This window comes from Pelodiscus sinensis, chromosome 2 (genome assembly GCF_049634645.1).
Source record: "Pelodiscus sinensis isolate JC-2024 chromosome 2, ASM4963464v1, whole genome shotgun sequence".
NCBI classification, from domain to species: domain Eukaryota; kingdom Metazoa; phylum Chordata; order Testudines; family Trionychidae; genus Pelodiscus; species Pelodiscus sinensis.
This window is the reverse complement of record NC_134712.1, coordinates 145,060,957-145,073,013: the sequence shown is the minus strand read 5'-3', so window position 1 is coordinate 145,073,013 and position 12,057 is coordinate 145,060,957. Positions and strand designations below refer to the sequence as shown.

The following is a 12,057-nucleotide window of genomic DNA, read 5'->3' as shown; positions in this document are numbered from 1 at the left end:
ATACAGTCCCTCTGTGGTGAAAAAGTGTCATGGAGTAGGGGAAGATAGGCAAAATGAGACAAATCTAGATTCATATGTGCAATGTGAATGTTTGTGTAATGTACTTCATTTATATCCATTCTTATTTTTATACTTGTCTTGGGTACCTTACCTGGCATAATATTAATATATTAATCTCCATATATTGTCTTCTTTACTGTGTTTTGGTTTGTGATATCAGTGCTTTAAGTTCTATAGCTTAGGGCTCTTACTTTAAATTTAGATAAATATGCCATATATGGCATAATTATCTAAATAAAGTAAGGAAAATTTAAAGTAAGAGCCCTAAGCTATAGAACTTAAAGCACTGATATATATATATATATAGTTTGCTAAAGTTTTTGGAAAAAAAGGCTACATTTTAGCATACAACAGCAGTTATATGAGTAGTAGTACAATTAAAGTGTTTCCCGTATAGTTATTTGTATGATTAGAGGGTTTTGTATTCATTTATCAAAATATATATTCCAAAAAATTAGTGGAATATAGTAAGTTTTAAATTTAAATAGGTGTCTAGTAATTTGCTCATGTCATTAATCTTCCAGTTATATGAATTAATAGTAATTCCAGGTATCATAAAGATTAACCACATTGTTATTACGTTTTAATTAGTCTCTGTATTAAGTGTAGCCAAAAAAGGTAAGTTTTTTTTTTTAAAAAAGAAGAGATCATACGTTCCAGGTACACTATATCATTCCAGGTACACTATATCATACGTTCCAGGTACACTATATATAGGGAAGAGAATGGTCTTTGCAGAAAAGTTATGAAAACTACCACAATATATCTGGGGGGGAGATTAAAATGATATCTTCACATTGTGATCAGCAGTGGGAAACACATTTAATATCAATCATTGTATTAAGACCTTAGGACTGAAATAATTAAAATCCTGCTATTACTATCCAGATGTTATATATTTTTGGCAATACAGCTGTGATGTTCAAAACCTCTGAGCTATTTAAAAGCCTAATTATATTTGAAACTATTATTGCCTCATGTTGATATGCATGAATTACATTCTGAGTTAGGAAAATTAATCTTCATACATCAAAATGAGAAGATACACCTATGTGCTATTTTCCCTTTGCATTTGATAAATAATATTTGATTAGCCCATCATTGTTTAGTCATGGATTCTGCTCCTTTTGCACTGAATAGCAACTTCATGTCAGAGTCCTATAAATATCAATGGAACTTGCTCACTGTAAATGTGGAAGAGTCTAGTCCATATGATGTAGCAGATGAATCAGCGGGAGTACTGATGCTGCCTGTTAACCTCATGGTCATAGGGCTCTATTTTAGTAAAGCTAAATAAAATTAATAAATGTCTATTCTAGCAGCACTTTTGTTTCTCTTTTCTAGTATGTGGTTATTCCATAATTGAATGCTAGGAAAAAAAAGCTTTAATAAATGTCCTACCAATTTTACTTTTTATGTGTGAGCAAAATAGTCTTACTGACTTGTTAAATGTTTTATTTTATCTCCCTTTTGCCAGTCACTAAATGGCTTTGCATTGGTGGTGAATGCAGATGGAATGATATTTTATGCTTCCTCAACTATTGCGGATTATCTAGGCTTTCATCAGGTAAATATATATTAAAAATACTTAGAATGTTTAATGTTGTACCATTTGTAATGACTTCTTTTGATAAGCTCTCTTAAATCACGTACAATACACTGTTTGGACATGTGCCTTTAAAGTTGACTAGATATAAACTATAAATGGAAGAAAGGTATATTTATGGCACATGTCCAAACAGCAATTTCAGACTGGGATATCACACTGTAATTTTCCTATCTTTTTTACAATTCAGGTGAATGTGTATTCTATGTAATATTCCAGGAAGCATTTTGAACTAATCTGTTAATGTGAATCTTTGGTTAACAAAGATATGAACTGTTACAAATAGAGAATATACCTCTAATGCCTATAGAAATGTATCCCTTCCATTTCACATTTAGAACAAGCATATCTGTAATAAATGCAAAAACTACCTTAATGCAACATTGATGGATATTTTGCACATGCACAAAAGATAGGAAATTAAGAATGAAGTTTGAAAAGATCTTCACTACAATATTGTAGATTAAAACAAAAACGAAATAGGTGAAAGTCAGGAAATTCAGAAGTAATATTCTTTAAACAGTCTTAGCTCTTCATTCATCCAACTGGGATATAGAGGTAATTACAGCCCAACTCAGGGTATGTCTACACTACAATGTTAGTTCGAACTAACAGACGTTAGTTCGAACTAACATTCATAGGCGCTACACTAGCGCTCCTCTAGTTCGAATTTAAATCGAACTAGCGGAGCGCTTAGTTCGAACTAGGAAAACCTCATTTTACGAGGATTAAGCCTAGTTCGAACTAGCTAGTTCGAATTAAGGGCTGTGTAGACCCTTAATTCGAACTAGTGGGAGGCTAGCCCTCCCCAGGTTTCCCTGGTGGCCACTCTGGCCAACACCAGGGAAACTCTATTGCCTCCCTCCCGGCCCCGGACCCCTTAAAGGGGCACGGGCTGGCTACGGTGCCCGTGCCAGGTGCAAGCCTGCCAGCACCCAGCAGACCCTGCACCTGGCACGGCACAGAGCCACCCACCCGATGTCCCCCAGCCCTCCCCCTCTTCCCGGGACCAGGCTGGCGGCTCCCGGGAGCTTGCCCGGGACCGCAAGAGGCGGGCACCTTCCTGGGCTAGTGCAGACATCGTGGACCTCGTCCATGATCTCCGCACTAGGCACAGGAAAGTGGCCGTCTAGGGCAGAAGAGCTGCCAGCCTGGCCACCCAGGAGCAGGTGTGCATGAAAATCAAGGGGGTCCACTGAGACCCCCGACCCTGAGTCCTGAGCTTACAATGGCCGTACTGGGTCAGACCAAAGGTCCATCTAGCCCAGTAGCCTGTCTGCCGACAGCAGCCAACCCTAGGGACCCTGGAGGGGATGGACCAAAGACAGTGACCAAGCCATTTGTCTCGTGCCATCCCTCTCCAGCCTTCCACAAACTTTGGGCAGGGACACCACTCCTACCCCCTGGCTAAGACTACTCCATGGACCCAACCTCCATGACTTGATCTCACTTCCCTTTAAACTCTGTTCTAGTTGTAGCCTTCACAGCCTCCTGCAGCAAGGAGTTCCACAGGTTAACTATTTGCTTTGTCAAGAACAACAACTTTCTCTTACTAGTTTCAAGCCTGCTACCCATTCCTTTCCTTTGGTGTCCTATAGTCCTTCTTTATGGGAACTCAGGAAGAACTTTTCTGAATGCACCCTCTCCACCCAACCCCTGCTTTTAGAGACCTCTATCCTGTCCCCGCTCCATCTCCTCTTTTCTAAGCTGAACAGTCCCAGTCTCTGTAGCCTCTCTTCATCTGGGACCTGTTCCCAACCCCTGATCATGTTAGTTGCCCTCCCCTCTCCCAGCCTTTCTTTTCCCCTCTCCCACCTCCTTTTCCCAGTCTCCCCCAGTTTTGTTCAATAAAGACAGAGTCAATGTTGGAAGAAACATTATCTTTATTTTGTACATCAGGAAGGGGGGCTAGGGAAGGGTAAGTGGAAGGAGGTGAGGGAGGACTGGGGTACGAGCCCCCGATGGGGAGGACTGGGCTGGCTCTGCGGGCTTCTGGGGGTGGAAGGTGATGGCCGAGTGCTGTGATGTGCCCAGTGTGGGCACTCCAGGCACTCCAAGCCAGGACTGGTTTTCAAGCGGGGCACCCCTGAGAACTGTCTGTCCGGGGTGGGGGTCGGGTCCCTTTAAGCGCAGCCCTCGGCTAGCCTGAGACAGCATCTCCACGCTCTAAGTCCTCCTTTGATGCCCTGCCGGCACTGCTTCCAGCCATCCTTAATCCCTGTTCAGGGTCCACTCAATGTGGACATGCTAGTTCGAATTAGCAAAACGCTAATTCGAACTAGTTTTTAGTTCTAGACGCGTTAGTTCGAATTAGCTTAGTTCGAATTAACTAATTCGAACTAAATTAGTTTGAACTAACTCTGTAGTGTAGACATACCCTCTGTGAATATACTGTCTAAACATTGTTTATAATAATTATTTCAGACTGATGTAATGCATCAAAATATATATGATTATATTCATGTGGATGATCGCCAAGATTTCTGTAGACAACTACACTGGGCCATGAATCCCCCACAACTGATGTCTGGACAGCAACCGCAGACTGAAACAGGTGGGTTTGCATAATCATAGAGGTGGAAGGAATCTTGAGAGGTGATCAAGTACAGTCCCTGGATTCATGGCAGGACCAAGAACCATCTAGACAAGGGGTAGGCAACATTAGGCCCGTGGGCCGCATATGTCCCGCCAAGCCACTGCACTCAGCCCACGGGAGCCTCCCCATGCCTGCCCCATGCTCAGAGTAGCATTCTGAATGCTGCGAGCCTGTGTGTGTTTGTGGGGGAGGTGGAGAGGGGGAAATTGGCTTTGCACACTGCCCCCGCCCTGAGCATAATATCAGAAACCAGCCAATGGAAGCTTCCTGTTTGCAGGACAGGCAGTGTGCAAAGTACCACTCCCCCTCAGGCTCACAGCATTCAGGGGTATGGAAGGCAGGGATATTATGGAAGCGTGTGGGCCATGAGCACTTACCAAATTCTTGGATTGCTCCCCCATCAAAAATTATTGTCCACCCTTGTTCTAGACAGGTGTTTGTCTAACCTATTCTTAAAAATCTCTTATGATGGGGATTCCACAACCTCCCTAGGCAATTTATCCCAGTGCTAAACCATCCTGAAAGTTAAGAAGTTTTTCCTGTATTCAGTAGAGATACAGGAGTTGCCATAGTGAATAAAAATCAGTGATCCATCTAGTCCAGCAACCTGACTCTGATCATGAAGTATTTCCAGATCCCTCAAAACAAGTTGCAAAAATTCTCATAGTGGACAATTAGAGCATGATGAGTCGGGGGCAGGGTGTGTGTGCTTCTTCCTAATGCTTGACAGTTAGAAAAAGGTTTGTGACTTGAAATGTGAGACATTACTTTTATTTCACCCTGTCAAAGGGGGCTTGTAGCCTATATGACTAACCTGCTTGCTTGCCTCCTCCCCCTTGCTGCCTCTGTATCAGAGGCAGCAAAGGGCGCAGGGGGCATGCGTGTAGTCAATAAGATTAACCGGTAAGCCTAAGCTTATGTGATAATTGTGTAGTCATCTACACAATGACATCCCTATTTATTATAATAAGTTTCAGTAGGTTTACATTGGCAGATTGGTTGTATTGCAAGGGTCTTACAGGCCTCATAGTGTATGTTGAGCTAAGGCACAGCTAGCATGCACATGCCTGGAACCTTTCACCCAGCTAGCAAAGTCAATGCACATCTATTCAGGACTTTTCACTTAGATAAAGCGACCTTCAATGGCACAGGAGCAGGGTTACTCAATTTTGTAAATCCAGGGGGCCACAGTGATACTCACAGCACATGCCAAGGGCTGCAACTTAAGTGTGGTGGCATATACATGTAAATATATATGCAAATAGCTTCTTTCACACTGACGAGCATGAATACAAAGATTAAGACAAGATACACAACACACAGGTCCCATTTAAGTCAGTTCTACTGATATTAATAAAATGCAATATTGCCTCGATTTCCACTCACATGATAGCACTTTTAATGAGCAATGATGATAAGTTGTGATCAGTGATATAGGAAAAAGCCACTTCACTATTGGAAAAATTGGAGAACTACAAATAAGGAGAAAAGGAAACATCCCCTACAGAATATGCATCAAACTGAACAACATCACCGTAACATATTATAGAAGTGGCGGCCAGGGCTGTCTTTAGGCATACACGGAGTATGCAGTCGCGTAGGGCACCACACTTTCTGGGGCTTCACTCTGCCGGCCCGGCACGGAGGGGAAGCATACACATGTGTTCTCCACCTGAGCCAGTAGGGGCACTGCCAGCTCTTACGGCCCTGCCAGAAGACCCCACCGGGCTGAGGGACTCCGTCGAGGAGGCCGGCAAGCTGACCCTGGCTGGAGAAGGGAAGCTGTCAACCCGGGTGGCAGCGTTGGGAGGAGCCGGGGCTGAGCTGGGGGGGGGGGTCACGTGCGGCGAGCCGGAGAGGTTGGGGTCACGCGTGGCTTGGCGTTGCAGCACTGTTTTTAAAAAAAGCCAAGCTACGGCTTGGCAGGAGATGCACCAAGCAGGGCGCGGGGGAGCAGAGCCTCGCTAGAGGCAGGACCAGCCATATTGTGATGGGCTGGGGCTGCGAGCGCCGAGTGGCCCAATTCCGGCTCTGGCACGTGGCCCAGGCTGTGGAGACTTCTGGGGCCCGATTGCAGCAGACTCCAGCCCTGCAAACGGGAAGGCAGAAGGTAAGCGAGGGCGAGGGCGAGAATAGGGGGAAGGGATGAGAGAGGAAGGTGCTTGTGCTGATGGGAGGGGGGCAGGTCAGGAGAAGAAAGGGGAAGGCACCAAGGGGCAGGGGTGCAGGAGAGACTAATGCTCGGGGGGAGGACAAGTGGAGACAATGAGGAAAAGGGCAGGAGGGGAAGGTGTCAGTGAGAGGGAGAACAGGGTGATGCTGGGAGAGGAGAGAAGAGGGGAAGGGCATTGGGACCTAGAGGGGGAGATGCTGGGGAGAAGGCTTAAAAGAAGGGGTGGGCATGAGAAAGGTGGGGATGGAGCAAGTCATGTGTGAGGGCACAGGGAGCAGGAGGAGAATGGGGGCAAAGAGTGGTGAGGGGCGGGCATCAGGGAAAAAGAGGGCAAAGGGGGCAAGGCAGTAAGGGAAGGGGGAGGCACCAGAAAGGTCCAGGGCTAAGGGAAGGTGCAGGTGCCAGGGGATTCTGGAGGTGAAGCAGAAGGGCAGACACCTGCAGGGGAGAGACCAGCACCAGAGGAGAGAGGCTGGACTAGTGTGTAGAGGGAGGTGTTAGAAGAGGGGATGAGGAGGGGTAGGTAGCTCACATGAACAGAGTGGGGCTACTGGAGGAGTGGGCACAGGGGGGAGAGAAGGGCTGGTGGAGGGGGGCAGGTCTCAGGAAGGCTGAGGGCAGTGTGAAGGGCAGGGGTCAGGACAGCAGAGGAGGGTGGGGGATTGGGAGCAGCAGGCACCAGGGGAACTGATGGAGCAAGGGGAGGAGACATGGCAGCAGAGGAAAAGGCAGAGGTTTATAAGATATTTATTAATAACTTGGGTGCCACAGTGGCACAGCCAAACAAGCCACATGAACTCAGTACTGGTGCACAACACAAAATTCATTTTGCTCATGGGAGGAAACTCTGAGATGGAACACTTTCTCCAGCCTCTCCGCCCCCGAGTTAATGTCACACACAGTGGGTTAATGCAATGGCAGGATAGTTGCATGAGAGGGGTTTGGTGGGGGCCAATCTAATCCCTATTGGTAGGAGGATGGTGGGAAAAGTCCTGGGGGGGGTGTCACATCACACCTTTTACTTTTGGTCATGTGTCCATCTTGCCCCGAGAGTTGTTGCCTCCAGAGGCGTGGCTAATGGGGTCAGGGGTGTGGCTAATGGGGGGTCAAAGAGTACATTTAAAAAAATTCTTTGGGTGCACACCCTAATGAAATGTGCTGCGTATGCCTATGACAGGAAGTCGTAGAGCGTGTAACAGCAGGGCTGGGTCCTAGAGAGCCGAATGCACTGCCTGCAGCACGGTCTGAGGGAAGGGGTTGGATGCTGGGGTTTTTGGGAAGGGGAGGGAGTAGGGGTGGAAGAGCAAGTCAGGCATAGGGGCACCAGTTTAATAATCTTGCGTAGGGCACCATAAATCCTAAGGACAGCCCTGGTGGCAGCCCAACGTAAGGGTGGTAGGAGGAGGAGATACAGTCCTTGGGAGGTCCCAGCATGATGGCTGCTGGTGATGATAGGGAAGGTGAAAGTGATGAGGAAGATGATGGCTAACACCTCAGGTTGCGCTAGAAGGAATGATATGAGTATATGGCATGGAAATCTAGATGTACATTCCCTGTCTGCCTTATGAAATTGGGCTTTTTTTTGACTGTGCATTTACAAATATAGTTTGTGACTTGATATTTACAAATATAGTGTATTAATACAAGAGCTCCTATAAGTGTGAGTGTTGCAATTGTGCACATCAGGGTTCCTAACTACAGAATAATTAAATACTGGGCCTGATCCTATGACAAAGGACCTGTCAACCCTCAAAGTGGTAACTGGGCATTCACAAGTAAGCTTAGATCAGGCTACATTAACCAACATATCAAGATTTCTCTCAGCTACAAAAATATAACACGTAGAAAAAGGTTTCTGAACACTCTTACTACAGCAGTATTGCTTTGTGCCGTGATCCCATTTGCTTTCTCACGCTAAGCTATTGCATTAAAAAGATCTCTGAGTAGATGCTGCATTCCATTTCCCTTGATTCAGTGCTGTCCCAGCATGGTGTTAGGGCACCCTCTGCTGTTTAGAGGTGCTCTCTATCAGCTGGAGCATAAAACAGAAATCATGACTACATCTAGTCACTAAAGATCCCTGTCTATAAGAATACAAGTGGGACATGAACTCAAAAAATTGAGCCATGTTCCATCTCTGATGACTACGTTCCGTCACTTCAAATTCCCCCTGCAATTTTATCAGGATAAATTGTTATTCATTCCTCCACAGTTAGTGTCACTGTGCAATTTAGGGCTGTTGAATAATTACTGCATTTCACATCACAGGGTTCTGCATTGTGGTGGTAAAGTGATCCCCCAGCAAATGTCAGTTTAAATTTAAACACTACATTTTGGGGCTCTTTAGCATAAAAGTATCCACTATTACAACTATTAATAAGTTGCACTTTTATGATAGTAAGCCTTCCATTAAAAGACTTCAAAGGATTTTATAAATGGGCATCCCAGAGAGACAGGTAAGGTTTTTATACCCATTTTGCAGATGGACAAACTAAGGTATGTAAAGATTGTGACTTGGCTAAGTTAGTAGTAGTGGTAGTAATAACAGTCTCGGTAAATATAAAGCTGAGTCTGAAAGTTTAGTACCCTTTAACTACACCATCTTTATCAATAATATTTGATTAATGAGAAATACTAGAAAATCAGAACATTTTCACATACATTTTCAACTCTAGGCTTAGCTTAGAGTTGCCACACCTGCCCACCTTCCAGTTACAGACCACAGAACCTTCTCAGCACATGAGATCTAACAAGCTTGTTTATTTATATATATCCAGATAAAAAAGTAAGAACAATTTTTGTTAAGTGAAAAAATATTCTTTGTTCCCAAGGCCTAAAACTTCTAGAGGAACTGAATACTCAGAACCCCAGTTTAAAGTCAGTAGAAATGGTGAATGCTCATCTCCTTTGAAAAATCTGGTGCCTCAAATTGGGCAAATGGAAATTGGAGTCACGCATTTCTGAAAATTTTGGTCACGCTTTCTCTGTTCTTCTTTTTAAACAATGGCATTATGTTGTTTACTATTTCACAGGATGACTCACTTGAAAGAACCAGTTTTGTTAAGTTCTGCCATAACTGGGGTAAAATGTAAGAAGTCCTTCAGACCTTTTGTAAATGTACAGTACACCACACTGCTGGCAAAATGTATGTACCTTGCTGAAAGCTCATGAAACATTAATAGGTTTCCCAGATGTGTAGGAAGAACCTTGCAAGCAGCACCAGTGAAGCAGGAGGTCACGGCTGACTTTTAAATTCTGAGAATTTATGCAGGGCTTGTAACTTTAACAGCAGTCCTCATGAGGACCAAGGTTTCCACAGGAGTTCTTGCAGTCTTTGGAGAAGTTTGTAAAAACATGTCCCTCCTGTATGGAGGAAATTACCCTCAATGAAATAAAAGGCACCAACATTTAACAAACTGTAAAAACAGAGTATAGACATTAATTAAATTTGAGCAACACTGTTTAGAAGTTAGCAGTGATGAACACTTTGAAATTTTGTTCTGGATATGTAGAGCAGAGCAAAGGTGGGCAATAATTTCTGATGGGGGGGCCCACTCCAACAATTTGGTAAATGGTCAAGGGCCACACTCTTCTGTGATATTAGTGGAGAAGGTGCAGAGCCTGGGATGGAGGCTGGGGGCAGAAGGGAGTTTGGGGTAAGGTATTGGGGTGCAGGCGGTGGTGTGAGATCTGGGAGGGTGTTTGGGTAAAGGAGGCGATTGTGACCTGGTGCAGGACTCAAGAGACTGGGGTGCAGAAGGGGGTGCAGTGTCTGGGAGAGTTTATGGGTGCAAGAGAAGATTCTGACCTGAAGGAGGGGCGCAGGAGAGGGTGCAAGGATCTGGGTTGTGACCAGGAGTAGAAGATTGCGGTGCTAGGGGGTTGTGACTTGGAGGAGGAATGCAGGGGATTGGGGTGCAGGGTCTGAAAGGGGTAGGAGTGTAGGAATGGGACAGTTGGGGGGGATGGAGGAGCTGGGGTGCCAGAGGCAGGCTCTGGTTGGGAGCTGCTTACCTGGGTGGCTCCTGGCCAGTAGCCAAGCAGGTTGTGCAGTCCGAGTCTGTGCCTTCCATGCCCCTGCAGCAGTTGTGGGAGGCATGTGTGGCTCAAACACTGCAAGCCTAGATGGGAAGGGGTTCTTCGCCTGTTGCCTGTCCTGCAAATAGGCAACTCCCATTGGCTCGAAACTGGCCAATAGGAGCTGCAAGATTGTGCTGGGATGGGGGTACTGAACAAAGCCTTTTCCCCCTCCCCAAGGCTCACAGTATTCAGAAAGTAGCGTGCAGGGCTGGGGCAGTCAGGGAGCCTGGCTGAGACTCCTGCAAGCCAGATCTGGTGGCTCGTTGGGCCAAAAATCCGACCTACGGGGCGTATTTTGACTACACCTGCAGTAGAGAATTTCCCTAAGTCTCAGAGTTCACACTTCTAGTGAAGTACTTGTGTTTCATTTGAGAAATGCACGCTCCAAAAACTATTAAGTAGTGAATGCTTTTCGAAAGAACTCAGGAGGCACTAGCTGACCTTTGGATGACTGGTGCCTGTTAGCTGTGCCAATAAGCATCTTTTCCCGATGTTCTTCCTTTTTTTGTCTCTTTTTATTGGGTAAGTCTAGCAAGCCAAAAGGAAGAACCTCTTTTGTGTTAACGTTAATTTTGCTTAATTAAAAAACCCCCACAAAATCAAAACATATGGGAGATTAAGCCCCCCAGGCAAATTAACTTAACCTATTACAGAGCCATTGTTTTGTCTTGTATACCTAGCAGATATTAATATTCATGATTGAATATTCACTACAAAATATTCTTTTCAGCAATTTCTTTAACTATGTATTTCAATATGTACGATTTTAATTCTGGATTCATATAATCTGACATACGTTACTTGTGTTCTTTGTAGGAGAAGAATATATTCTTAGTAAGTTGTTTAAGGCACAAGAGGGTGACAGCATGTCAACAGATTATTCTTCTTTTTTAACTCGTTGTTTCATCTGCCGAGTTCGCTGCCTTTTGGACAGTACTTCTGGTTTCCTTGTAAGTATAATTGTGTGAAACAAGCTGTGGTCGAGTAACACAAATTTAAATACTCAAAGGGATAGCTGTGTTAATCTGTAATTTATTTTAGGGTATGTCTAGACTGCATCCCTCTGTTAGCAGAGGAATGCAGATTAGGCAGATCGACATTGCAAATGAGGCAGGGATTTAAATATCCTATGCCTAATTTGCATAAAAATGGCTGCCGCATTTTGCTGACTCAGCACTTTGTCGGCAAAAAGTGGCAGTCTAGAGGGGACTCTGTTGAGAAAGAAAGCCTTTTTTGACAGATCCCTTATGCCTCCTGCTAGGAGGTTTACAGGATCTGTCAAAAATGCGAAATAGGCATGCTAATGTAAATATCCCCCGCGGCATTTGCATTTTCATGGCCGCCGCTTTTTTCCAGCTTGGAGATAAGCCGGAGAAAAGCGTCCAGACTGGCGCGATCCTCCGGAATAATGCCCTTACAAGTAGGAATAAGAGATCCTCCGGGATTTGCCTCTTCCCAAGTGCTACATTAGCATGCCTATTTCGTAATAGGGGCCAATGTAGCCATAGCCATAGTGTGTTTCCATACATACTATCACATGAA

General features: G+C 44.9%; 1 protein-coding gene across 2 annotated transcripts in view; it reads left to right on the top strand.

The window, feature by feature from the left end:
- AHRR (aryl hydrocarbon receptor repressor) overlaps positions 1-12,057 on the top strand; it is a 124,244-nt gene that overhangs the window by 92,189 nt on the left and 19,998 nt on the right. For both annotated transcript variants that reach the window (XM_075921552.1, XM_075921551.1), the window contains exons 5-7: positions 1,538-1,627; positions 4,091-4,220; positions 11,332-11,465. In XM_075921552.1, the coding sequence (XP_075777667.1) occupies positions 1,538-1,627; positions 4,091-4,220; positions 11,332-11,465 (354 nt within the window). The remainder of the gene's footprint in view (positions 1-1,537; positions 1,628-4,090; positions 4,221-11,331; positions 11,466-12,057) is intronic.